Source organism: Xenopus laevis, chromosome 4L (assembly GCF_017654675.1).
Source record: "Xenopus laevis strain J_2021 chromosome 4L, Xenopus_laevis_v10.1, whole genome shotgun sequence".
Taxonomy (NCBI): Eukaryota; Metazoa; Chordata; class Amphibia; order Anura; family Pipidae; genus Xenopus; species Xenopus laevis.
Genome location: NC_054377.1, coordinates 135,765,187 through 135,791,077, shown reverse-complemented (window position 1 = coordinate 135,791,077; position 25,891 = coordinate 135,765,187). Strand labels below are relative to the sequence as shown.

Here is a 25,891-nt window from a genome sequence, read left to right as displayed (position 1 = left end):
CGAAGGTTGTAAACACTGATCACGTGATAGGCTGACAGCGCCAGCTGTTGGCGGGAAGGTTTCTGTGTGGTTAGTGGAAAGTTTCTATAGTAAAAGCTACAGCGCTGAATGAACCGGAAGCCGCAAGAGCCGGGTTGCTTGAGTGATCGGGGGGCGGAGCTTTCATTCCTCTTCTCGCCGCGCTGCTGTCTGAGGTAAAGTATCGGTGTGAGTGTCCTGGCTGAGTACGTGGGTGTTGTGAAGTGGCATTAGAGAAGGCTTACGGCCTCATAGTGTTTCTACCAGTAATGTTTAATTCACGTAATTGACTTAATAGTTATAAATATTCAGGTAAAACGAGTGGGTGTTGCTTATGTGGCAGCAAATATATTTGTATTATTGTGAGGGAGAGCTGCTGACAAACAAACAAACACTCCAGCAGTTATGGGACGTGTTATTTGTATTCATTGGCACTTGCTGGGTTTTCTGCCTGGTGAGGGGTCGTTGTTTAATCTGGATTGTCGCACTTTAAGGCTACTGAGAGCATTTAAACATTAAATTTGGATTTATTCATATTAGGGGCTGCTGCTTTCCCTCCTCAAACCCCCCCCCCCTCCATACTTGCCTCAGCCGAGCTTGTGCCAGTTCAAGGAGGCCTCATATCTAGTGAATGCAATTGATGGCTGCGGTCGACTGTATAGAAATGGCACCTTATAATAAGGCCTGGAACTGAAATGAAATATTAAAGGCTGCTGGTTATAGTGGACCAATGACGGGGACGGTTGCCAGTCTCTTGTGAGAGGAGTTTACATGCCCTGATTTGTATCTGTGGTGCCCCTAGGCCGTACGCCGTCTGCCCGCTACCCCGCTCTTCCTTTCAGTATCTGCACACTTTCTATTCAATTGACTTTACGTGCAGATTTAAAGGAGAAGGAAAGTCATTTTGGGGGTGCCAAAAGCCAGGCACCCCAAGTGATTGTATTTAGTTACCTGACACTATCAGCAGAAGACTGAACCTGCCCAGGATTCTTCCAGCGAGTAACATGGAGAGATCCTCTTCCTACTTCTTTCAGCTTGTGGCTGCGCATATGCAGTAGAGTGAAAAGCCAAACTTTAAAGAAGTCAACCCCTACGTGCAAAAATCCCCCCTCCCCCCCCGGGCAAATGCCCCTAACTTGTTATTCACCCTTCCATGCAGGTCCTCTCCTGCAGAGTTCACAGCAGCCATCTTCTCCCGAGCGTTCTTCTTCCTTCATTCAACTGCGTTTTCTAGCACATGCGCAGTTGGAGGCATTTGCCAGTGCGGATCTACAGCGTATGCTCCGAAAGTCACAAAGTTTCTGAAAAAAGAAATTGGAAACTTTGTGACTTTCGGGCGCATGCGCAGTTGGAGGCATTTGCCGGTACCAAGCTACTGCGCATGCGCCCGGATGTCACGAAGTTTCCAATTTCTTTTTTCAGAAACTCCATGACTTTCGGCGCATGCACAGTAGATCCGCACCGTCAAATGCCCCCACTTTACATGCGCCAGAAAACGCTGTTGAATCCAGGAAGATCGCTCGGGAGAAGATGGCTGCTGTGAACTCTGCAGTAGAGGACCTGCATGGAGGGGTAAATAACAATAACAAGTTTGGGGCATTTGCCCGGGGGGGGGGGCAGGTAGGCCGGGAGGGAGGGGTACCTACACAGGGAAGAGGGGGGAAATTTTGCACGTAGGGGTTGACTTCTCCTTTAAAGGACAAGGAAAGTTAAACTAAAGAAGTAGCTAGAAATGTTGTACATTATGTTTTGGGCTTCTGTGCCAGCCCCAGACAACCAAAGCCCTAAAGCAGGGAAGATCTGTGCCTCCAAAGATGCCCCAGTAGCTCCCCATCTTCTTTTCTGCTGATTCATTGCACATGCTCTGTGCTGCTGTCACTTACTGAGCTTAGGGACCCACTCACAATATACAGTACACATAGAATAGAAATGTCACAATATAAGGCTGATTAGTAATTAATACAGATAATTACTACATGGCAGCACAGAAACCAGTGCAATTAGCATCAGAATTTAATAATCAGCCCTGTAGCATCAGCTTATATGACAGGCCAACCTAATTTTCTGCTTGATAATCTGCGACGACCCCTAAGTTTAGCTTCTCAACAGTTGCTCAGAGCTTGCATTTCCAAGATGGTGACCCCCTGTGACAAGTCCTGGATCATTGCTGCTATTGACAACTTGAAACTTTAGGCTGGTGCAATAAGTTCAGTATATAAAACATTGCATTTTTAGGATTTAGTTCTCCCTTAATGAAAAAGCCTGCTATTTCATTCTACTGTGTATGTGTTGTGTGCAGGTGAGTGTCAGGCAAGTAAATACAATCACTTGGGTGTGCCAAAAGTTAGTATAAAATTTTGGCACACCGGAATTTCTTTCCTTCTTTAAAGAATTTTTTGAAAACCTCCTGGGCTTCCCCCAGTATGTGCAGCAGGTAGGGAGCAGATGCATTTGGACAGCATGCCACCCCTTAATTTGTGCCACCCAGCCTTTGTGACCTGCATGCAAATTCAGACCTGGGAGTCCACATGCAATTTGCTGCAATTTCTCAACATGAAGTTGTCGTCTCTCATAGTATTTGCTTCTGTGAGCACTTATGGTTGCCACCTTCTCTGAAAAAACAGCCCTACTATCATTGCTCTATTAATACCATTGGCATTAAAAGTAATTTATACCAGCCAGGTGGTTGCATATAACTACGTCTCCTTTTTAGTGGGCAACATACAGATTTTCAGGAAAGCAGAGTGACCTCAAGTCCCAGAATACAACACTTCAACACGGAACAAGGTGAGGGAGAGGATGAATGACCCTGCCTTGCTGTCATAGAACAGGTTTTACACAAATCAGTTGGAATTTGCATTTCTCTAAATACACTGTATGGTCCTACTGGCTTCTGTTAAAGGAGAAGGAAACCCTCAGGGCGCTAAACCCCTCCCCCCCTCCCCTGTGCTGCCCCCCCTCCCTCCTCCCCCCTGGCCTACCTGTCCCCCTGGGCAAATGCCCCTAACTTTTTACTCACCCCTCTGCGCAGGTCCTGTCCACGGAGTACGCAGTCGCCATCTTCTCCCACGCGCGTCTTCTTCCTGCTCTGATCGGAGTTTTCTGGCGCATGCGCAGTAGGAACAGGTACCGGTACGGCTCTACTGCGCATGCGCCGAATGTCACGAAGTGAAATCGGAAAACTTCGTGACATTCGGCGCATGCGCAGTAGAGCCGTACCGTACCTGTTCCTACTGCGCATGCGCCAGAAAACGCCGATCAGAGCAGGAAGAAGACGCGCGTGGGAGAAGATGGCGACTGCGTACTCCGTGGACAGGACCTGCGCAGAGGGGTGAGTAAAAAGTTAGGGGCATTTGCCCAGGGGGACAGGTAGGCCAGGGGGGAGGAGGGAGGGGGGCAGCACAGGGGAGGGGGGGAGGGGTTTAGCGCCCTGGGGGTTTCCTTCTCCTTTAAGAGTTTTATCTTTATTAGAGAGAGTATGGTGCATGTGGGAGAGGATCAGGAGACTGCAAATAAGTGTTTGACGATACTGCTGGCAAAAATACTACCCTGTGAAAAACACTGGCTTTTCACCTCAGTTTCACTGAGCAGTAACATACTAATAATTCATACTACGCTACTTTTCTGCCATCATAACAGAATGTGTGGACGCACAGCATGCACTCTAGCACCTGATGACGTGAGTAAAGCTTGTTCATATCAAGACAAACAAGGAAGGCAAAAATGTCCTAAGTGGAGGGATGGTGACACAGATAAATACCAGCCATCCTATAACAAGAGTCCCCAGTCAAACAATCCAGTTCTTCTGTCTTTAAAGCATTTCCAGAAGGTAAGAATAAAGATACATTTCTTCAGCTGAAGGGTTTTTGAAAATTATCCTCCACATGAACTAGGAAACCTGTGATAGAAGGTAATGTCTTCCAGAGAGGCAGATAACGTTGCTGATCAAATTTTAAAAAACTAAAATTATTTATGCACATTTTTTTAAAAAATTTTTGGTAACTTTCATTGAGATTGGTAAAAGTTTAGTAATATGACTCTTGACATGGAGTCCATGTAGACTCAACTTATTTTGCTCATAGTAGCTCACATTTGCAAAACTTTGCTTGCAGTCATGATGTGTTTTTATTAGCTACTGAAATTACTCAAGGAGCAATGGACTGGAAACCTCATATTTATAACTGAAACCCTCTGGCAGAAAATGAAAACAAAAGAACAACAAAAAAAAGCACTGTAACAATTTAGACTGAAACTATAATTGCAATGCTTCCGCTCGCTCAGTGGTTTGCACTTCTGTGAGTCTTAAAGCTATTGAAAATTATGAATGTCTTTGCTTTTTGTTTTTATTTCTGAAACAAAAAAAAAGGATGCAGATTCTTCTGAGCGAGTCCTTGCTGCGATGCGCTGGGGCCTTATCCCTTCGTGGTTCAACGAGTTGGACCCATCAAAAATGCAGTACAAAACAAACAACTGTCGGAGTGATACTATCACAGAAAAAGCTTTATATAAGGTATGTTTTGTAATGTAGTGTGTTCATACTCTGTAGCCCATGTCCTTACTGCATAATATAACAATAAAAAGATAAATGACCGCCATAAAGAGAGGGTAAGAATAGAAAGGCAATAATTAAAAATGTAAACTACACATTGTATGAAAATATCCGTATCACAGCAGTGGTTTCTAGACTTTGGAGGTTGGATAATTCTAATTTGCTAGAGCTGACCAATTGTACACTTGTCCCTTCCAGTGACATCAGAAATGAGCTGGTTGAGTGCAGTTATATAAATCAGTGCGGTGGGCTGGGTCGGTTTCGGGTTGGGTCATGGTAGGTGCATCACTACTATTGAGAATACTGTGTGATTTGTTACTTTCATCCATTACATCCATTTAGTTTCATCCATTACAAATGATACATTAGTTGCAGATCTTTCTCTGATGCAGCTGAAAAATATATTGACTACTATAGAAAATTTTAACAGATTAAAGGGATAGTGACACATCTCAGGTATTAGCAAAATTTAATTCTTCATCAAAATATGCCTATATGTCCTTCAGACCATTTTCCTCAATGTGACCTCTTTGTATGTAAAGGACCAGTAGCACTAAAAATTCAAAATCTATACCCCTCTAACAATGCATGTGCCCTGTACAATTTTACATATTTCAAGAGCTTTGTGAAAATACCATTAAAAAAGTTCTCTTCCTGTTCTCAACAAAAGGCGATAGTGCGACTTTAGCTGTGCCAGACCCTACGTGTGCGCTCCACAGCAGCTCCCGACAGTACCTCCTCAAACCGGAAACCAGTTGCTGCAGCTTTATGAAGGTTTTTCTAGCCCCTTGTGTTTAAACTCAGTGTGATTTATTGCTGTACGTGCTGCAGGGTAAACAGCGACCCAATTCAGCCATAAATCCAGTCAGTCTGCTCATTCCTTCACCTGCTCGCAGCACAGCAACAAGGAAGTAACGAAGCCTCTCTTCTTCGGAACATAATTTGCAGGGATGTTAAAGAAGAAATCGCAAGCTAACAAGAGGTGAGAAAATCCTTTCTAAAGCTGCAGCAACTGGCTTCCGGCTTGAGGAGGTGATGTCGTGAGCTACTGTGGAGCGCATACGTATGGTCTGGCACAGCTGAAGTCGCCCTATCGCCTATGAGAACAGGAAGAGAACTTTTTTAATGGTATTTTCACAAAGCTCTTGAAATATGTAAAATTGTGCAGGGCAAATGCATTGTTAGAGGGGTATAGAATAGATTTTGAACTTAATAATTTTTTGTGTTACTGGTCCTTTAAGAGAGTGTTGGACTACGACAACACGTTTTTATGGTACCTTGGGGCTTGTCAATCAGAGCTGCAAGGCCAGAAGTTAAATGCTTGACTGACAGGAAGAATCTGGCAGCACAGTTAAATGGTGTTGTGGGCTTATACTACTTAAGTCACACTGGGGGTCAGGGTTTACAGCCTCCTTATCACAGTGCTGCTGCTTCCTTTCATGCTCAGTGACTATACAATAACAATCAAACAGTCTGCTCCTCCACCACGCTGCAAAACTCCTTTTCTGCACTGCTCTGTGTTGCTCATGTTTTTTAATGGTGCTTTTAAATTATTCTGCCTTACTTTATTATATGTGGCCTTTGCGTGCCTGCCTTCCCTGCCAAACAGAATTATCTGTGCCATGACTGCTTGCAAGATTAACCTTTTAACCCCCAGCTCCCAGAGCTGGAGCCTTAGTGCAGGAAAGTCAAGCAAGCAGGAAAGGTATACGCATATATAACCTAGTAAGTGGGAATGAGTTTAAAGCACCACCTAAAACAAACCTGAGCAGTGCGGGGGAGGAGTCAGGAGTAAGTGTGAGATGAGAGGCTGAAAGAAGTAGTACTCGCCCCCTACAGGAAGTAGTATCCTTTTCCATATGAGGATGTGGAGTGTTTCTTAAAACAATATATTTTACTAATTTGTGCGTTTACATTAGTAATTTTGTGTTATTATTGTCATCAAAGTAGAGCTCTAAGCACAAAACTAGAGGTGTCACTATCACTTTAAAGAATCTAAAGCACTAGTCTGCTTTGAATAAGGAGAGTGGATGAAGTTAAGTATATGAACAATTTAAATCTGCTTTCTCATTCTTGGGGTCACAGAAACAATTACATCTGTTTATGGCCACATAAAATCTCCAGAACAAACATATACAACCAACAGTCCTCAATTTTGTCATCTCTGATCTAAAGCTATGCTAGAAATTAAATGTGGGGTCAAGTTAATTTTCCATTTTTAAGGTTTGCAGCAGTTATTTGCTTGTACTGTTTGTTTGTATAAGTGCTCATGCATGTCTGTGAATTTTGAAGTCCATTAGATTGCTGCCATTTTGTTTTTGTAAATAAGACAAATTCATCATCATGTTTATATTTCTCTGAAGTTTATATGCCACAAGGAAAGCATCTAATCTACAAATGTGTATATTCTTTTTTTTACATATTTACATTCAGAACTTCCACATTAAAACATAAACAGTCTAATATTTTCTTTATAAGGCTCCTCTATTTAAAGGGAGACGCTGTGTTGTCCTTGCCGATGGATTTTATGAATGGAAGAGGCAGGATGGTGAAAAGCAGCCTTACTACATATATTTTCCACAGATCAAATCAGAAAAGGTATTTTGTTTCTCTAATATTTGGAAATGCTAATAAGCCACACTGTCACACTAATCATGAAAAATAGTATATTCCCATTGAAGTGGTATCCTAATTGTTTTTATAGTGTTCAGCTAAGATGTTTTAGTTTAATTTAACATTTCATCCCATCTTGATGGCCCTTCAGAGCTATGTGGAAGGGAGAAGGTAACATTTTTTTTCAGATAGTGGGTGGAATGTAGTAGGGGTAAAAACAACCCAGCCATTTGTACTTAAATGAAATCAAAAAAGGCAAACCATCTTTTTAATACTAGTCCTATATATTTTGGTTTATATAGGTGTATATTTTGGATGATGTAATAAAAAAACACAGGTTTAGGAACCCACAATAACCAATCTGTTGTGCAAGTGCATCTGCTCCACTAGGCAGTTACTGTTCAAGTCAGTGGAGAGTTGTTCTAAGCCTTTTGTCGACCATCCACAGTTATTAATTGTTCAGATCACAAAACTCCTGGAATTTATATAAAACTGTGTTAAAGGGCAGTCTAAAATAGAATAATGTTAGAAATGCTGTATTTTCTATACTAAATATAAACATGAACTTACTGCACCAGGAGCCAAACAAATGATTTATGCTTTCAAAGTTGGCAAATGGGGGCTGTCACCTTGTAACTTTGTTAAACATCTTTGCAATACCAAGACTACACACATGCTCAGTGTGGTCGGGGTTTCAGTTGGGAGTTAAGCTTAGGGATCGTCATAAATTATCAAAACAGCACAAGTCAAATAATATCTGCCATAGAAGCCAATACAGCAAGACTGATTAATAATCAGAACATATAGACTGCACTGGGTCTGTGGATACAAATCTCCACAGTTGTTACAGGGAAATATACAAAGCTGCTCGAGTTACTTTTTCTTTACTTTTAGTTTTCTGAAGAACAGGACATGATGGACTGGAATGGCCAGAGACTACTTACCATGGCTGGACTGTTTGATTGTTGGGAACCTCCCAGTGGAGGCGAACCCTTATACTCCTATACTGTTATCACAGTTGATTCTTCCAAAACAATGAACTGCATACATGACAGGTAAAAAGTTAAATTCGTTATCAAAACCACAATGCCCTTCATTAACATTTTGGTATTTGGGGAGGCTTTCAAAATGTGTTTGTTGTAGACTGGTGAAATTTTAACATGTGACCTTCAAACTGTTGCTAAAATACTGGTAAGCTGAAGATGCAGAGACTTGTGATGAACTTGCTCAAGTAGTACATTTCAGAAGTTGCTAATTATGTAACATTACTGGATTAAATTATGTGGCCTGTAGTTAAAGGACCAGTAACATCAATTTTTTTTTAAAAAAAATTCGTTAGTAAACATCAAAAAATAAACACCAAGACAAATAAAACTTTAAAATTGCAAAGCCTTTATTAAGAAATAACTTACCGAAACTCCACTTCCTGTCCTCTACAGAAAAGGCGACACGGCGACCATCCATGGTGCGGCGCTGGATTTCTCCTCCTTGGCTCTGTCTGATGCTGTATTGACAGCATGTGAAGCTGCTGCTGCATCAGGGAGCGTGGTTTCCATAACCGAGTATTGCTGGCTCATCGGCGCATCTGTAGAGTGGGGAAGCTGCTAAGAGAGGAGCTGGGCCACATCGTGGATGTTTGTAATTCCAGGCTGATCGGAGTTCCCAGTCACGTAGCCACTCTCAACATGCGCTGCTTTCCGTATCGAGCGCTTCTTACCGACCCGAATTCAATGCGCTGCTTTCTTAAACACGTGTGCACGGAAAGCAGAGCATCTGAGAGTGGCTGCGTGCTATCGAGCGCTAAACTGCAAGCGGACACACAGTGCGGGTTTAAGATAGCACAGAAAGCAGCGCATTGAATTCAGGTCGGTAAGAAGCGCTCGATACGGAAAGCGGCGCATGTTGAGAGTAGCTACGTGACAGTGACTGGGAACTCCGATCAGCCTGAAACTACAAACATCCACGATGTGGCCCAGCTCCTCTCTTAGCAGCTTCCCCACTCTACAGATGCGCCGATGAGCCAGCAATCCTCGGTTATGGAAACCACGCTCCCTGATGCAGCAGCCGCTTCACATGCTGTCAATACAGCATCAGACAGAGCCAAGGAGGAGAAATCCAGCGCCGCACCATGGATGGTCGCCGTGTCGCCTTTTCTGTAGAGGACAGGAAGTGGAGTTTCGGTAAGTTATTTCTTAATAAAGGCTTTGCAATTTTAAAATTTTATTTGTCTTGGTGTTTATTTTTTGAAGTTTACTAACGAATTTTTTTTTAAAAAAAATTGATGTTACTGGTCCTTTAAAGGGGACCTGTAACCCTAATCTTGTTTCCTTCAGTCTTGGAATACACATTCAGGGCTAACAGGAAGGCACATTTTTTACACTGTTTTTAAGGCAAGATTTGCATCTTCCCAAAATCTTAAGTATCCACCAAAATGAGCGCACAGACTGCCCAGTTATAGAAAGCAAGTAGGGAGGGGAAAATGTCAGGAGGGCAGTAATATCTGGGAAGTGAGGAATGGAAAGTGATTGCTGTGCCTGAGGCATAGAGGCAAGGAAGGAAATATATGATTGGTATATGGCTCAACACGTCCATGGTGAGATACTATGGATTTAATTTAGACAAATCTCAACAAACAAAATTAAATATAAATAGTAGTGAGTTGTGTCCCCTTAGGCTTTTTGGCCACAATATTTTTGGAGCCTAAACTTGAAAGCAAGAAATCCCCACTGCCACCTCAAAGCACCAGCACTTCATGGAATTTCCATTGAACACAGTGGGGGTTATTTATCAACACTGGGCAAATTTGCCTGTGGGCAGTAACCCATGACAAACAATGCAATTGCTGCATTCATTGTTCTACTTGCAGCTGGCTTTAAAAAGCTAATTACTGATTGGTTGCTATAGGTATCTGCCCTTGGTCAAATTTGCCCAGTGTTGATAAATGAGCCCTACTGAGAGATGGTGGCATTTTGATGCTGTGTTACTCACTTGTGTTCAGGGTCGGACTGGGACGTTGGGCTCTGGCAAAAAAAAAACAAAAAAACCCTGCCAGCCCCCCTCCCCAATCTGCTGGTCCCCTCAAATAAATAGTGGCAGCGAGCAGCAGACCTTGCACATGCGTGCCCTCTTTTGCGCATACGCACAGGGGCCCAGAGTTGTCGCATATGCGTGGGGGGCCCCTAGAGGTTTGGAACCCGGTGGGCCCCCCAATGTCCAGTCCGAACCTGCTTGTGTTGTGTTAAGAAGAGGCCCTGTCAGAATACATTACAGACAGAGCAATTCTGATCTGGTGGGTTAACAGGATAATTTGTTGAGATTGCACACTTATTATTCACAAATAGAGAGAAACTGGCCAGTTTTTAATAAAGTTCACATTATTATAATTGGAATTAGCTGGCCAAATGCATGAATAGAGGCAATAAAGAACACTTAAAGGAATAGTTCAGTGTAAAAATAAAAACTAGGTAAATAGATAAATAATGTTTCTAATATAGTTAGTGAGCCAAAAATGTAATGTATAAAGGCTGGAGTGACTGGATGTGTAACATAATAGCCAGAACACTACTTCCTGCTTTTCAGCTCTATAACTCTTGAGTTAGTCAGCGACTTGAAGGGGGGCCACATGGGACATATGTGTTCAGTGAGTTTGCAATTGATCCTCAGCATTCAGCTCAGATTCAAAAGCAACAGATATGACCCATGTGGCCCCCTTCAAGTCACTGATTGGTTACTGCCTGGTAACCAGGATAATCAATCAGTGGAAGCCAGGAGGGCTGCAAGGCAGGAAGTAGTGTTCTGGCTATTATGTTAGACATCCAGTCAGAATATTAGAAACATTTTTTATTTTGCACAGCCTATCTATTTACCCAGTTTTTATTTTTATACTGAACTTTTCCTTCAACTCTTGTTTAATGTTGAAAGACCAATATTTCAGTCAATATTTTGACTCACAAAGCAATTTGAGGTGCACATGTGCCCAGCTTCAATAAATGCAGGATAGGCCTGTAAATAATATAGAAGATGTCAGTGCTCAGCAGGGCCGCCATCAGGGGGGCACGGGCTACAACTGTACCAGGCACGAGCTTGAAGGGGGGCCCGGATGTGCTGAATATTTCAAAAGACTTGAGGCAGTTTCAGGAGCTTTGGTCCGAGGATTCTGGGCAATTAAACAGCATGTGCCTTTTTCCTAAATGCCTTAAACATGTTTGCATATTGCATATATCTATAGGTTCTGTATAGTAAGATAAGATTGTAAGTGTGATCAATCAATATTTGCACTTGTAACAACACAGTGAGTACAAAGTCTCTGTTCACTTTTCAGATTAAAATCAATAATATTTTTTCCTGTATTTAGTGGTGTTTAAAAGTGAAAGGCAATGTATTCTTATTGCTTATTTCTGTCTTTCTTAATTTAGTAATGTGTAAAGTTATCAGGAATAAGCACAGTTTCTGTATGATTCAGTGCTTGGCCAAGCAGAACCTGGTGTTTCCTCCACAGACCAGACTGTACATTGGTAGACCAGGCTACTTGTTTCATTTCCTTACATGCAAATGGGCTTGATTTTGTTTCCTACTGCTATATATACATAAGACTTCATGCTGAGTTCATACTTGCAGCTTCCTGTCAGTCACTTTGCAGGGTTTTAACACAGACAAAATATATAATATATATATATATATATATATATATATATATATATATATATATATATATATATATATATATATATATATATATATTGTATATATTGCACTGGAGTGCAATATAACATACCTATCACAGTTTTATCAGGCACCATCTATCTTGCCTCAATGTTTTTGGAGACCCAAAGAAGCACAGGGAGAACATACTTGCAGGTCGTGCCTTGGATGGAATCTCACCTTGGACATCAATGCTGCAAAGCTGGAGTGCGAACCACTGAGCCACCATGCTGCCCAAATACCTAACAAATTGGAATACCCACAGGAAATCACTGGCAGGTTTGACAATTTGTTAAGTGCACCCCCCGAGTGATTCTAATAGCTATCCTACTACCCAAGGTATTTCCTTCCTAATCCTGGGCAAGCAAATGTGTAGTACAAAATATCATTGCTGATTTCTGTACATCACATGTGCCCAGCTTCAATAAATGCAGGATAGGCCTGTAAATAATATAGAAGATGTCAGTGCTCAGCAGGGCCGCCATCAGGGGGGCACGGGCTACAACTGTACCAGGCACGAGCTTGAAGGGGGGCCCGGATGTGCTGAATATTTCAAAAGACCCGGCCCCCCTTGACAGCGCCAAAGCCGTGCCGCCCTTCCGAAGATCCAAACAGACGAAGTCTCGAAGTGGCAAAAATAGCTGAAGTCCTGAAGCTGCGAAAAGACCCAAAGTCACGAAAAAAGCCGAAATTAGTCCTGAATCGACAAAAACGCCCGAAGTCATGAAAGTATGTGAAGTTGGAGTACTGAAGCCACAAGTTAAATTGCACTGAACACCAATGTGTGTTTTTTTTTTTTTTGTTTGGTTTTTTTTTTTGTTTTTTTTTTTGTTTTTTTAAATCCCCTGGCCACCAACGTATTTTAATACTCTATAGGCCCCTGCCACCAATGTTTTTTTTTTTTAAATATTCTCTTAACTTTTTAACTTGTAAGGGTGGCCCTGGCGCCAATGTTTTTTTTTTTTTTTTAAACTTATAGGGGGGGCCCTGTCACCAATTATTTTTAACTTGTAGGGGTGCCCTGACCACCAATTTTTTTAAAAAACGTTTATGGGGGGGGGTCAAGTGGTGTGGAGTGGGCAGGGCACATGATTTCTAATGGAGGCCCTGGGCTGGTGCTTTTTTTTTTTTGTAAGAAGAGGAGAGCTTGTGAGCTATTAGAATCACTAGGAGATACCGTATATACTCGAGTATAAGCCGACCCGAGTATAAGCCGAGGTACCTAATTTTACCAAAAAAAACTGGGAAAACGTATTGACTCGAGTATAAGCCTAGGGTGAGAAATGGAGCAGCTTTCAATGTTTTCTTTAACTGGATTACAGCTCCCAGCATCCTCCAGCGACCATTCAATAATCAAATCATAGGGGGCACTAAGTTTGGAAGTGAAAGTTGGGATTAGGAAGCTGTGCTGTGAGGGGAGCTGTGGACCTTTTTTGGTGGAAAGAAGGATTTGAGTGGGCAGAGGGTAAAGGCCATAATGCAGGCTCTCATACACACGGAGCAGTCGCTCATACACACACAAGCCTCTTCTCCAGCAGCTAAAGTTACCCCCTCCCTCTTGTACTCACTTTGCCTGGGCTTCGTCGAGGTTCTTGTCAGTGATTGTCATGATTTGTTGCAATATGTCGCCGACATCCAGCTTCCTGGGCTCCCCATTGTCTGTTGGGGGGGTCGGGCATAGGTGAGGAGTGAGAGTTTGGGTCCCCCATGGATGGGGAGTCCTGGAATCCCCACCCCCCTGGCCTGCATCAGCCTGCCTTGTTCACCATTTGAGCAGCAACAGCGAGGGATCACTCTCCTGTTGTAATGTGTGTGTCACTCAGCTCTGTCTCCCCTGTCCTTCATAATACGCTCCTTCTCCTGAATTACCGGTATCCTCGTCTCCCAGCAGCACCAATGTGGCCAGTGCGGAGCGTGCCTGCGGTGACGTCACACGCAGCACGCCTGCATCGACAGCACACGCAGCGCGCATACGCAGCACACACTGTTCACTGTCTTGCGGCACCGTGACCTTACTCGCGCCGTAACCAAGGCAACGGATTGTTTCGTGCTGGGCCGCATGGCTCTCCATCCGGATCAGCTAGGTACAAAAGATAATTTTTGGGCAAGCAGGCATGACTCGAGTATAAGCCGAGGTAGATTTTTTCAGCATATTTTGGGCGCTGAAAAACTCGGCTTATACTCGAGTATATACGGTAGTACCTTTTTGTAGAAAAACAAGAAGTAATAACACTTTGCTGAACTCCCTGAGACTCCATCCAGGAAAGTGATCAATTTTTCATGTAAGGGATCACAGGTCAGTGGCATTTTAGATGTTTTGATTGTTGCCACTTGTAGCTTTGCTTTCCATTAAATGGATGAAAGTGCTGAGACTTGCAACTTTTTTGCTCTTTATGACAGTGGGATGGATTATGCAAAGAGTATGTTTCCCACCTGGCCGGTATTTTACCATCCTAGCTGGTAAAACACCTGCCAAGGTTGGAGCCAGCATTACAATACAGTTGCCAGTAAATTTATGATAATAAGGGATGCATTAAATCCACAGTTTTGATATTTAGCCGAATACCAAATTCTTCATGAAATATTCGGCTGAATGCCGAAACAAATCCGAACCATAATTCGCATATGCAAAGTAGGGCAAGGAAGGGTTAAAGAGAACCGTGCACTGACTTTTAACTTCCTTGCTTGTGTAACGCAAAGTCACGTGGCTTTTAGGATTTGGCTTGGCACTTGTATTCAACCAAATCCCACTGAAATAGGCCGAATCCAGGATTCAGTGCATCCCTAATAATAACTAATAAGTTCAGCCCCTGGCCCAACCCCCGATTAGACAAATTATGACTATTTCCTTTTAAGTTGCTCACAATTAAAAATCACATGGAGCCAAATATTATAGACAGTGCCTGAGAGGAGGTGGTTATGAGCAAGACTGTATCTACAGAAGGAATTGTACAGGACATGCTCTGCTCCAAACTTATATTTAAAGGATATTTTTATGGTTAAGTTGGATGACCTGGAGTCTTCTCTATGGAATACACTTTTGGTTCTGAGAATTCTGTTTTCTCCCCTTGGCCTATCAGAATGCCAGCCATACTGGATGGAGACGAAGCCATTAGGAAATGGCTGGATTTTGGGGAGGTTTCAACTCAAGATGCACTTAAACTCATCCACCCCATTGAAAACATCACGTACCACCCTGTTTCAACAGTAGTAAACAACTCCAGAAATAACTCCATGGAATGTATCGCTGCTGTAATACTCACCCAAAAGAAGGTAAGCAATATAGAGTCTAAACCTAATAGAAAATCCTTCAGATTGGGAATCTCTGCTGCCATTTATAACTACGCAACATCACTGTTTACTTAAAATGGGGAAAAATGTGTTTTTCAAAGCGCATGAGCTCCAGCAGAATTCTGCACTAAAATCCATTTCTCAAAAGAGGAAACAGTTGTTTTATATTTAATTTTAAAATCTGACAAGGGGCTAGACTTATTGTCAGTTTCCCAGCTGTCCCCAGTCATGTGACTTGTGCTCTGATAAACTTCAGTCTCTCTTTACTGCTGTACTGCAAGTTGGAGTTATATTGCTGCCCTCCCTTTCCCCCCCCAGCAGCCAAACAACAGAACAATGGGAAGGTAACCAGATAGCAGTTCCCTAACACAATCGCTCCCTGGTAGATATAAGAACAACACTCAATAGTAAAATCCAGGTCCCACTGCAGCACATTCAGTTACATTGAGTAGGAGAAACATTCAGTTACATTGAGTAGGAGAAACAACAGCCTGCCAGAAAGCAGTTCCATCCTAAAGTGCTGGCTCTTTCTGAAATCACATGACCAGGCAAAATGACCTGAGATGGCACCTACACACCAATATTACAACTAAAAAAAGTAGAGTGAATTATTTGCAGTGTAATTTAGAAATAACACTACATCATAAAAATCATAACAGAATCTTTAACACACAAACTTTATAATGTATAAGCATATAAAAGTAAAGCCTTATGAATGTGCATATATTGTGCTAATACTTTCTGCCGGGTAATATCAAACATTCTTTCTGAACCATTATATTGCAAGGGGTTGTCGTGTTCTTGTGCTTCTGACAGTGCATAGGTCTGCTGTATGATTTCCCTGTGTGTGTGTAACAAACATCTGGCCCTCCAGTTTCACTTGGTTAATTCTGTTTGTGGGCTTGCATGTTTGTCAGCAATATCAAGCAGCTGCTAGGCATCTCATACGCCAAGTGAGTCGGGGTAGGCCAGGAACATTCTGTGATGAGACCTAGTATTGTTATACGTGTCATATAGAACAGCAGCCCTGTAGGCAAATATAGGCTCAAGAGCAGAACTCATTTAAAGTTTCTTTTTCCTTTTTTCCCTCCGAAGAAGTGTGAGAAATCTGCTCCTTGGTTGAGATCAGCAAATGAGTGGATTTTGCCTAATTTGGGTGAAGATGATGCAGGCCTGTCCAGGGCAGGAGAGCACCACAAGGCCAATTGGGTCCTCACCAAATGGGATTTTCTAACCCATCCAATAGACAGCCTCTAGAAGAGCTGTTGAATTTTTATCCATAGAGATTGTCTCTGACAAACCAAGCATTATATCAGGGCCCTCCTACCTATCAATACAATAATACAAAAAAAAAGTGCAATAAGCTATGCTTTCTTTAGGCAGAGACACGCTGCACTTCATAATAAGCGCTTCCCTGAGCAGGCAACAGTGATACTCTGTTTGGGGATTAACTATATATATATAACAAAATCTGACCATGTGTCTCTGCCTTAGCTGACAGGTTAAGGGCAGAGACATGCTGCAATTCGGAGAGATTAGTGGCCAGCGACAAATCTCCTCTTTGGTCGACTAATGTCCCTGAACTGCCTTCCCATTGGCTAGAAGGAAAATCGCCGGCGGGATGGCACTCTGAGTGCTTCGTTTTCCGAAGTCGCCCGAAGTTTCCTTATGAGGCAACTTCGGAAAACGAAGCGCTCCGAGTGCTATCCCACCTGCAATTTTCATTATAACTGCCAGGGGAGGCAGTTTAGGGAGATTAGTTGCCCAGAAGAAAGAGATTTGTCGCCGGGCACTAATCTCCCTGAATTGCAGCGTGTGTCTCTGCCCTTAAACTGTCAGTTAGGGCAGAGACACATGGTCAGATTTTGTTTTATATATATATATATATCAGGGAAGCTCTTATTTTGAAGTGCCAGGAGCACAGAAGAATTCATCCAACTGTTAAAAGAGACAACACAGTATAACTTCCCTAGTATTGTAGCCAATAATAAATAATATATGGTGTTGGTTTTACTTTGGGATAACAATTAATATTATCTTTAAAAATATGCCCTTTATTGGAGCTCCCTATAGATCAGCTTTGGTCCCTGACCTTGTTTCTAATGAGAGGTGAGCGTGTCCTAATGGTCCCTGCCAGAAGTACAGTACAAGCCATTGACAGCCCTATAGTCACACAGCCTTCAGTTCCCTATCAGGTTAGCCTAGCTGCTGATTGGTTCCTATCCTACAGTCGAGTGCTCTGCACCCCTGGGAAAGGAGGCATGAGGAAGTGGAACTGATGGGTGGGATTAGTAGGGTATTTTAAAAAAAATTAACCTGAAACTCTACTTTTTAAAGCAGATTAGTTCTATATTTAAGAGTATAATGCATTTGCAGTTTCTTGTTTTTCACACACTATGTCTCCTTTAATATTTTCGTGATTTTCTTTTTTTCATTTACTGTATGTTTCCTCTAGGGTCCAGCATTAAGTGCCAGCAGTAAAAAGATGTTAGAGTGGTTACAAAATAAATCTCCCAAGAAAGAAGAATCGCGCAGCATCATCCAGTCACCTAAGTTGTCACAGTTTGGGGTGCCGCCTAAGAAAACTAGTGCAGGATTGATGCAGCAGTGGCTAAAGAAAGAAGACGGAGAGCCTTCTCCAAAAAGAGCAAAGAAGTAATTTTACAGGCGAGCAAAGTACCTGAAAGAAAAATTGTGGTCATTTAGCCAATTCCACTGCATTAAAGGGACACACACACACACAATATTACTTTATGTAAAATAGCTTTGCTCAGTTCTATCTCTCCTGTCATATTGAGCAATGGAACAGAGTGGGGAAAGTGTCATGAAACTCCCTCTGCTGCAGTGAATCCAGTTTTTGCTATTTTTCTCTGGCCCTCGCATGGACAAAACAGGGGCTCTCTGTTATCACATTCATTTCTCCAGGGCAGTCGGAGCAATTTTACATTGTTATGGGGGGGTTATATGTCCCCTAGAAATGCACTTTTTACAGCCAGGCTGCCATCTATGAAAGAAATGCCAGACACTCTTAATTTCTTCAAGTGTTTTGCGGTATTGGGGGGTTAGTTAAGCCAGATCCATGTCTCACATAGAAGAGCATCAGTATTTTAACGTTACAGTTGCACCAAGGTAATTGGTGCCCTGAGAAATACCAGTGTTGCTTCTCTTCCTGCATCAATTTGCAGACATGACTTTATACTTTACACACTGAACAAAGAGATACATAGAACTATTTCAGGTTGACTCGTCTATCAGGAGATGTCATGCAAATAAAGTTCATTAAAATTCAGAACTGGTTTGACTACTCCATGCTGACAAAGTATTGATTTATCCTGCTCTCTTGTTCAAATTTACCCAAAGTAAACCTTAGATGATTTTAAAAAAATGAGATGATTGCTGTGAATAAAAGGTAAAGTAAAGCCTAACTAAAGAAGTAGCTAGAAATGTTGTACATTATGTTTTGGGCTTCTGTACCAGCCCAAGGCAACCACAGCCCTTTAGCAGTAAAGATCTGTGTCTCCAAAGATGCCCCAGTAGCTCCCCATCTTCTTTTCTGCTGATTCACTGCACATGCTCTGTGCTGCTGTCACTTACTGAGCTTAGGGACACACTCACAATATACAGTACTCATAGAATAGAAATGTCACAATATAAGGCTGATTAGTAATTAATACAGATAATTACTACATGGCAGCTCAGGAAACAGTGCAATTAGCATCAGCTTTGTAGAATCAGCTTATAATCACAGACCAACCTCATTTTCTGCTGGATAATTAGTGACGAGCCCTAAGCTTAGCTTCTCAACAGCTGCTCAGAGCCCACTGAGCATGTGAGTGTCACAGACACTTTCCAAGATGGTGACCCCCTGTGATATGTTTGAATTCCTGGATCATTGCTGCTATTGACAAGCTGAAACTTTAGGCTGCTGCAATAAAGTCCGTAAATAAAATATGGCATTATTAGCCATATTGATTTATAGGGGTTAGTTCTCCTTTAAAAGCCATGTTTTTGGCTGATACACACAGTCCAAAAAGGTTATATCAGAGATGGGCAACCTGCACGTTGTATATTTGCAGCCAGGAAATAGTCTGGCCAAAATGTCCCTACAGCAACAGATTCATCTGCATGTGGTTCCCTTATTGCAGTGTCCGTGTGTGTGAGATGCAGGAGCTGTGCCTGTGTTTCTGCTACAGATCATTCCCCACATATAGTCCCTGAGCTCAAAACTCTTTCACAGCTGCACCATAGAACACGTAACCGTCATGGCCGAGTCTTGGGCTAGAGTCCTGCGCGGGTCCATTTTTTGGAACCCGTACCTGCAATCCGCAAACCCGACCCACAACCCGCATTCTTACTCACTTGGCCCCGCTACCGACCGGCAAGTACCTTATCCGCGACCCGCTGACCATCAGGAAGTGCTGTCGTAAACCAGAAGTGACATCATCGGAAGTAGGCGTGGTCAGAAAAGGGGGAGTAAAACAGAAAGTGCTGTCATTGTAAGCAGGAAGTAGATATGATCAGAAAAAAATGGAGTACAAATCGCTACTGAGAAGACCCGCGGCCCGACCTGCAGAACCACGTCTATACCCCCACCCGGAACTTCTACCCGCAAACCCACAGGGTACCACAGGTTTTTGCGGGTAACCAGCGGGTACATGACTCGATGCAGGACTCTATCTTGGGCACACCAACATATTGCAGACATTATGCCTCACTCACTTCAGTCCCTGCTCCATTGGAGCTAACAATCTAAGGTCCCTATCACATTCGCAGGAGCCAATTTCATGTTTTTGGAGTTTGGAAGGAAGTAATAAATGGTCATGTTACTATTCTGTCTGATATCAGGTTAACAGCTGCCAAGGGATATCAATGCCGTGATCATTTAATCGCATGTAGTAACTGTCCACCAATTATTTACAATTAAAATGCCCCATAAAGTCTTTTGTTGTTCCTGCCCATATACAGTGCTGTGAGCTGTCTCATAGAATGGAGTTTTTAAAACAACCATGTTTTTTGGTTTCCCTGCCTTCCCCATCTAACCTGCGTTATCTGTAGCTTCTTAAAGAACAAGTAACAGCAAACTGTCTTATGAGAATTCTGGGATAAAAGGTGCATGGCCTAAATCTTTCCATCTCCATGTTGTACACACCAGGCTCATCCTTCCCCAGGGCTGCCTTCAAAATCTTCTGGTCCCCCCTCCCCACCCACTAGTACAAAGGCCTAAAATAGTAAATAAAACAATGACACTTATGTACAGGTACCTACTCTAACCTATACTGCATTTGGTTTTAGAATTTTTTTGCATTTCTGATGTACAAATAATAACCGTTAGGTCTAAAAATAACTAGTCCTAATAAGGTCAATGGAAGATGGAAACTTGTCTCCTGCTGAAAATCTGCACTACTGCTGGGCAACAAGTATCCTACAAATGATTTCCCCCATCTAACTTGCATGTCTAATATAAAAAACAATTGGTGGCCAGAAGATTCATAACAGGATTTAAAAAAAAAATGCTCCTACAAAAAATGGTAGCCAGGGCTCCCTACAAATTACAGAAAAATAAAAAAATATTGGTGGCCAGCACTCCCTACAAGTTATAAAAAACATTTGCTCCCAACGAGTTATAGAAAAAATTGGTGGCCAGGGCTCATTTCAAGTTATAGAAAAATAAAAACATTGGTGGCCAGGGCTCCCTACAAGTTATAGGAAAAAAAAAAAAAACAAACCTTGATGGTCAGGGCTCATTTCAACTTCTAGAAAAATAATAAAAAAATTGGTGGCCATGGCCATGTTATAGAAAAATAAATAACATTGGTGGCCAGGGCTCCCTACAAGTTATAAAACAATAAAAAAAAAATGGTTGTCGGTTCATTTCAAGTTCTAGAAAAAATAATTAAAAAATTGGTGGCCAAGGCTCATTTCAAGTTATAGAAAAATAAAAACATTGGTGGCCAGGGCTCCTTTCAAGTTACAGAAAAAGAAAAACCATTGGTGGCCAGGGCTTCCTACAAGTTATAGGAAAATAAGCATTGGTGGCCAGGGCTACTTACAAGTTACAGGGAAAAAAAATTGGAGGCTATGGATCCCTACAATTTCCAGATAAACAAAAAATCATTGGTGGCCAGGGCTTCCAACAAGTGACTTTAAAAAAAAAACATATTGAAGGCCAGGACTTCCTACAACTTGCAGAAAACCAGAAAACATTGGAGGCCAAGGCCCTCTACTAGATCTTGTAAAAACCAAATTGGTGCCTAGGGGTTTAAGAACATTGGTGTTCAGTGGAACTTACATTTACAGTTCACCGAGGGTTCTTACTCATTCCTAGCGATGTCTTCGCTCTCTTCATTGGTCTCCTTCTCTGGCAGAGGCTCCAGCGGCTTTGGCTTCTTTGTCTCCGGTGGTTTCACTTTTTTCCAGCAGCAACGTCCTTCTCCAATCGAATTTGGACTATTCCCTAGTCGAAGTACACAAAAAATAGCTCGAAATTTGAATTGTTTTCATTCGAAAATTCACCTCGGCCTTTGATAAATCTGCCCCCATATGTATACAAGGGTCACAGCGAAGCGGATTGTCCTCTGACCTCTAATTAATTTTTCCAGCAGGCAAGAGGTGAGAAGGGCCTGTATTGGTTTAGGTCAGAGGGTCCCCAATCTTTTTCACCCGTGAGCAACATTCAGATGTATAAAGAGTTGGGGAGCAACACAAGCATGAAAAATGTTCTTGGGGTGCCAAATAAGGGCTGTGATTGGCCATTTGGTAACCCCTATGTAGACTGACAGCCTACAGGAGACTCTGGCAGTGCATCTGTTTTTTATGCAACCAAAACTTGCCTCCAAGCCTGGAATTCAAAAATAAGCAACATGTTACTCATGAGCTACTGGTTGGGGATCACTGGTTTAGATAAAGGGGGCCCTGCCTTTCCCTCCCAGGGCCAGATCATTAAGTTCTTCACTGATTTCTTTATAGTTCCACTCCTTATTGCACTTTATTAACGTTTTATTTACATTGCGTTCCTTGTGATTGTTCAGCGTTGCCACGAGATGGCATTAAAATTCAGTTACAGTCACAGAAATTCTCTGCCTTGTGATTCGAAAACCCATTTTGTATCAGAAAATCTGTCTTTACATCTATTAACATAAAAGCTCCCCCCAGGAAGATGAAAACAAATAAAAAATACCATGAACCCAGCATGCAAGATGCAGCAGGATCTAAACCTGTGTATAATAAAAAGCACAAAAAAAAAAAGTAGTAAATGCATACCTCCCAACTGTCCCGTTTTTAGAGGGACAGTCCCGCTTTTGACAGCTCAACCCACAGTCCCTCGTTTGTACTGGAAAGTCCAGTTTTTCTCTACACTGAACAGACAGACAAAGAAACAATTTTTCTAACTTAATTGGCTTATGGTAGAGAGCCCAGAACAGCCACAGCTTCAGATAAGATACTTTTGTAACAATTTCGAGATAAGTAATTGTAACAATATAAGATAACAGGTCCCTTGGGAGAAGTTAGACTCACAGCTTAAAGGGCAATTCACCTACATTAGCAAAACTGTAATAACCCGAAAAAAAAACACAGAAATATGTTCAAACTTTCATAACCTGCCTAATGTTGTAAAATGAACGTGGTAATTAGGGGTGTGGCCACAAAAATGGGCATGGCCAAGAAAATGTTGCCGAGCTATGCGCGCCAAATTTTTTGTCCCTCTTTTTATTTCCGAAATGTTGGGCGTTATGCTAAATGTCACTATCTGTTGGGGAATGCACAGGCTGACACACTTGCTATGGGAGCCAAAGCTCATTGGCCCAGCTCTGTGATACCAGCTCTGTTTTTGCACTAAGTCCCTGGTACTTATGAACTTGAACCAAATGGAACACAAGTCTATTGCTAAACCTCCACAGACATGAATGAGAGCACTGCTGGGGGGTTACCTCTGGATCAGGTACAGGGGAGCAATTTGGGAAGAGAGAGATTGCAGTGGGTATGAAGAGGGGAAAGAGACCCTGTGGTGGGTTTAGTTCTTTGGGTGGAGGGAGTGTCAGGCTGAAGGTCCCCTCTGAGGTTTATTTGCAGGGGGGCCCAATACAACTTCATTATGTTGCTGGTTCTCAGACAATGGTGTAATGGGTTACCCACCTTGATAATCTCTTGGGGGTGGGACCCAGTGAGCAACTTCTCACAGTCCAACCCCCCCCTCGTGACTCTGACTCCTGCCCATTTTTGTCAGGCAGACAATTTAAAGGAGATATTCGGTGTAAAAAATAAGAATGTACCAGTGTGTTATACTTATTTAGATGTGCTTAAAAAGGTAGTGTTTCAGGCTGATTTATTGAATATTTTTGCAAAAACTCTAATAACACCTCCCTTCTCTTCCACTTCCTGCTCCCTGAATTCCCAGGCTGTGCAGGGGAACCAGCTGCTCTCAGCTCACTGCGATGTAGGACAGGAACCAATCAACAGCTAGCAGGACTTGATAGGGAACTAAAACCTGTCTGCGCTTGTGTGACTGCAGGGCTGTGATTGGCTGCCCCCCTCCTATTGTGCTTCTGGCAGGGACTATTAGGGCACGCCCACTCCTCACTTGACACACAGACAGGGACCAGAAAACATATGGTAACTTCCAGCAGCCCCTGTAGCTTTCACCAGAACCCAGGGATTGTCAGTCTGGGCCTGAGCTCCATCCCTAATGAACAAGTGTGTCCATAATAAAAAAGGACCAGAACTAAAAATAATCCTCTCACTACTCTTAGGTGAGTTCCAGAAGTGTCAGAGTGATCAAGTGGCCCTAACTTTCCTTCTGAATCCAGTGGCCCGTCATTACCTCTTGGGCGCGCCCTTATTATCAGCATCAGCTTCACCTTCACCGCACGCCGCTTCCCTCGCTTTCTCTTCTACAGCAGTCGCCCCGGCCAATCACCGGCAACAGCGCCGATATGCAAATGACGGATGAAAATACTGTCCAATGAAAACGGGGCAATGCGTCTGAGCTCTCGCCAATGCGAAGCGGCGCCTAAGGGCATGGGGTATAAATGACAGAAGCGGGCGGGACTTGTTGTCATTGCAGAACGGGGTATCGCTGAGGGTGGAAAGGTGGTGATAGTGACAGGAGAGCGAGACACGGTGGGGCCTGAGGAAGATAGGAAGATTGGAAGCGTCAGGTAACGGGAACTCTCACTGTATGTCCCCGCTGTTGATCCCGCGCTATAACACCGCCTCCTTTCTCTCCGCAGGGTTACCTGTGAAGCATGTCAGGCCGTGGGAAGTCCGGAGGGAAAGCCCGAGCCAAGGCCAAGTCCCGCTCCTCCAGAGCCGGACTCCAGTTCCCCGTAGGCCGCGTCCATCGGCTGCTCCGGAAGGGAAATTACGCGGAGCGTGTAGGGGCCGGGGCCCCGGTGTACCTGGCAGCGGTGTTGGAATATCTGTCCGCTGAAATCCTGGAGTTGGCCGGGAACGCTGCCCGCGACAATAAGAAAACCCGCATCATCCCCCGGCACCTGCAGTTGGCCATCCGGAATGATGAGGAGCTCAATAAACTGCTGGGAGGGGTCACCATCGCCCAGGGGGGAGTCTTGCCCAACATCCAGGCCGTGCTGCTCCCCAAGAAAACCCAGACATCCAAAAAATAATCCTCTGACAATTGGGGTCTGTACATTTCTGCACCCGGAGAGCTCCCTCCTTTCTACAGCAATGGCTCTAGTGGCTGCTGTACATTCATCTTTGGCAGGGGGCCCTCCAGCTGTGGGTGAACTACTTTATCTTGTGTTCTGATTGGAGGGATCTGAGAGTTGTAGTTCAGCCATAGTCAATGGTTGCTGGTTAATCACCTCAAGCTTTGTCATAAAGTGATACTGAGAGAAGGCTGTGGACATTTGACTTGATGCAGTAGAGCCAATCCGGTGGCCGACTTCCTATGAAACAAACTGATGAAGAGGAGCCCAAAATACGGGCCCTGATCCCTGGGAGTCATTATTGTATACGAGTCTGACACTCGTGTCCCTAATAATGGGCACTGCTGTTTGTCTGTCTGTATCTCTTTAAGGGCAGAGACACTCGGGGAGATTAGTAGCCTGGCGACAAACAGTCTCTTCTTCGCTTGCACTTTTATTGTGTCAGGGTTGAAAACCGTGATTTTGGTGGAAATTGTTTGCACATTTCAAGTCAATTTTTGGTAGAATATTTTTGCGCTAATGTATTATTTTTTTTTGTCCAGCTTTGGGTATCCAGACAGCGGCGCAAACCATATTAATAGGGTCCTAAGGACTGATAGGGGGACACGGGGGGGCTGATTTACTCTAATTAAACTTTATGTTTTCATCACAACTGACAAAAAAATCCTGAATCTGAGTTAAAAAAAATATTGAATCCGAAAAATATCAAATTATAATGAAAATTGGCAGCTCAATTCTGGCGAGCTTCTAATGACGTCAATGGGAAGTTTATTTTCAAAATTTTATTTGAATTTTTTTCTAATAAATTCAAGATTTTTACAGAATCACTCAATTTTAATACAAACTGAGACTCTAGCATCTGAGATACAAAAAAAACGTGCCTTTAAATGTTACATTGCTTTAAGTAAAATTTCCCAGAAAACCTCAGTAGTACCAGCCATTCAGCTTCCCCAGGGTGATCAGTACTCTGTACTTCCTGGCAGACCTGATAGGAAACTGCAAAACTTTCACTGTTTGAGGTCAGAGTTAGAGATGTTTGACCCAAAACCCATCG

General features: G+C 42.9%; 2 protein-coding genes across 4 annotated transcripts; both read left to right on the top strand.

The window, feature by feature from the left end:
- Window positions 1–17: 17 nt before the first annotated feature.
- Window positions 18–18,602, top strand: hmces.L (5-hydroxymethylcytosine binding, ES cell specific L homeolog). Of its 3 annotated transcripts, XM_041589250.1 has the most exons (9): window positions 58–194; window positions 1,441–1,590; window positions 2,732–2,805; window positions 3,658–3,847; window positions 4,385–4,528; window positions 7,046–7,165; window positions 8,075–8,235; window positions 14,962–15,154; window positions 17,628–18,461. In XM_041589250.1, exons 2-9 carry the CDS (start codon window positions 1,462–1,464, stop codon window positions 17,829–17,831), a joined length of 1,215 nt encoding a protein of 404 aa, XP_041445184.1. In that variant the 5' UTR covers window positions 58–194; window positions 1,441–1,461; the 3' UTR covers window positions 17,832–18,461.
- Window positions 18,603–24,040: 5,438 nt separating this feature from the next.
- h2aj.L (H2A.J histone L homeolog) lies at window positions 24,041–25,661 on the top strand. Its single transcript, XM_018256663.2, has 2 exons — window positions 24,041–24,327; window positions 24,400–25,661. Exon 2 carries the CDS (start codon window positions 24,415–24,417, stop codon window positions 24,793–24,795), a length of 381 nt encoding a protein of 126 aa, XP_018112152.1. The 5' UTR covers window positions 24,041–24,327; window positions 24,400–24,414; the 3' UTR covers window positions 24,796–25,661.
- Window positions 25,662–25,891: the final 230 nt, after the last annotated feature.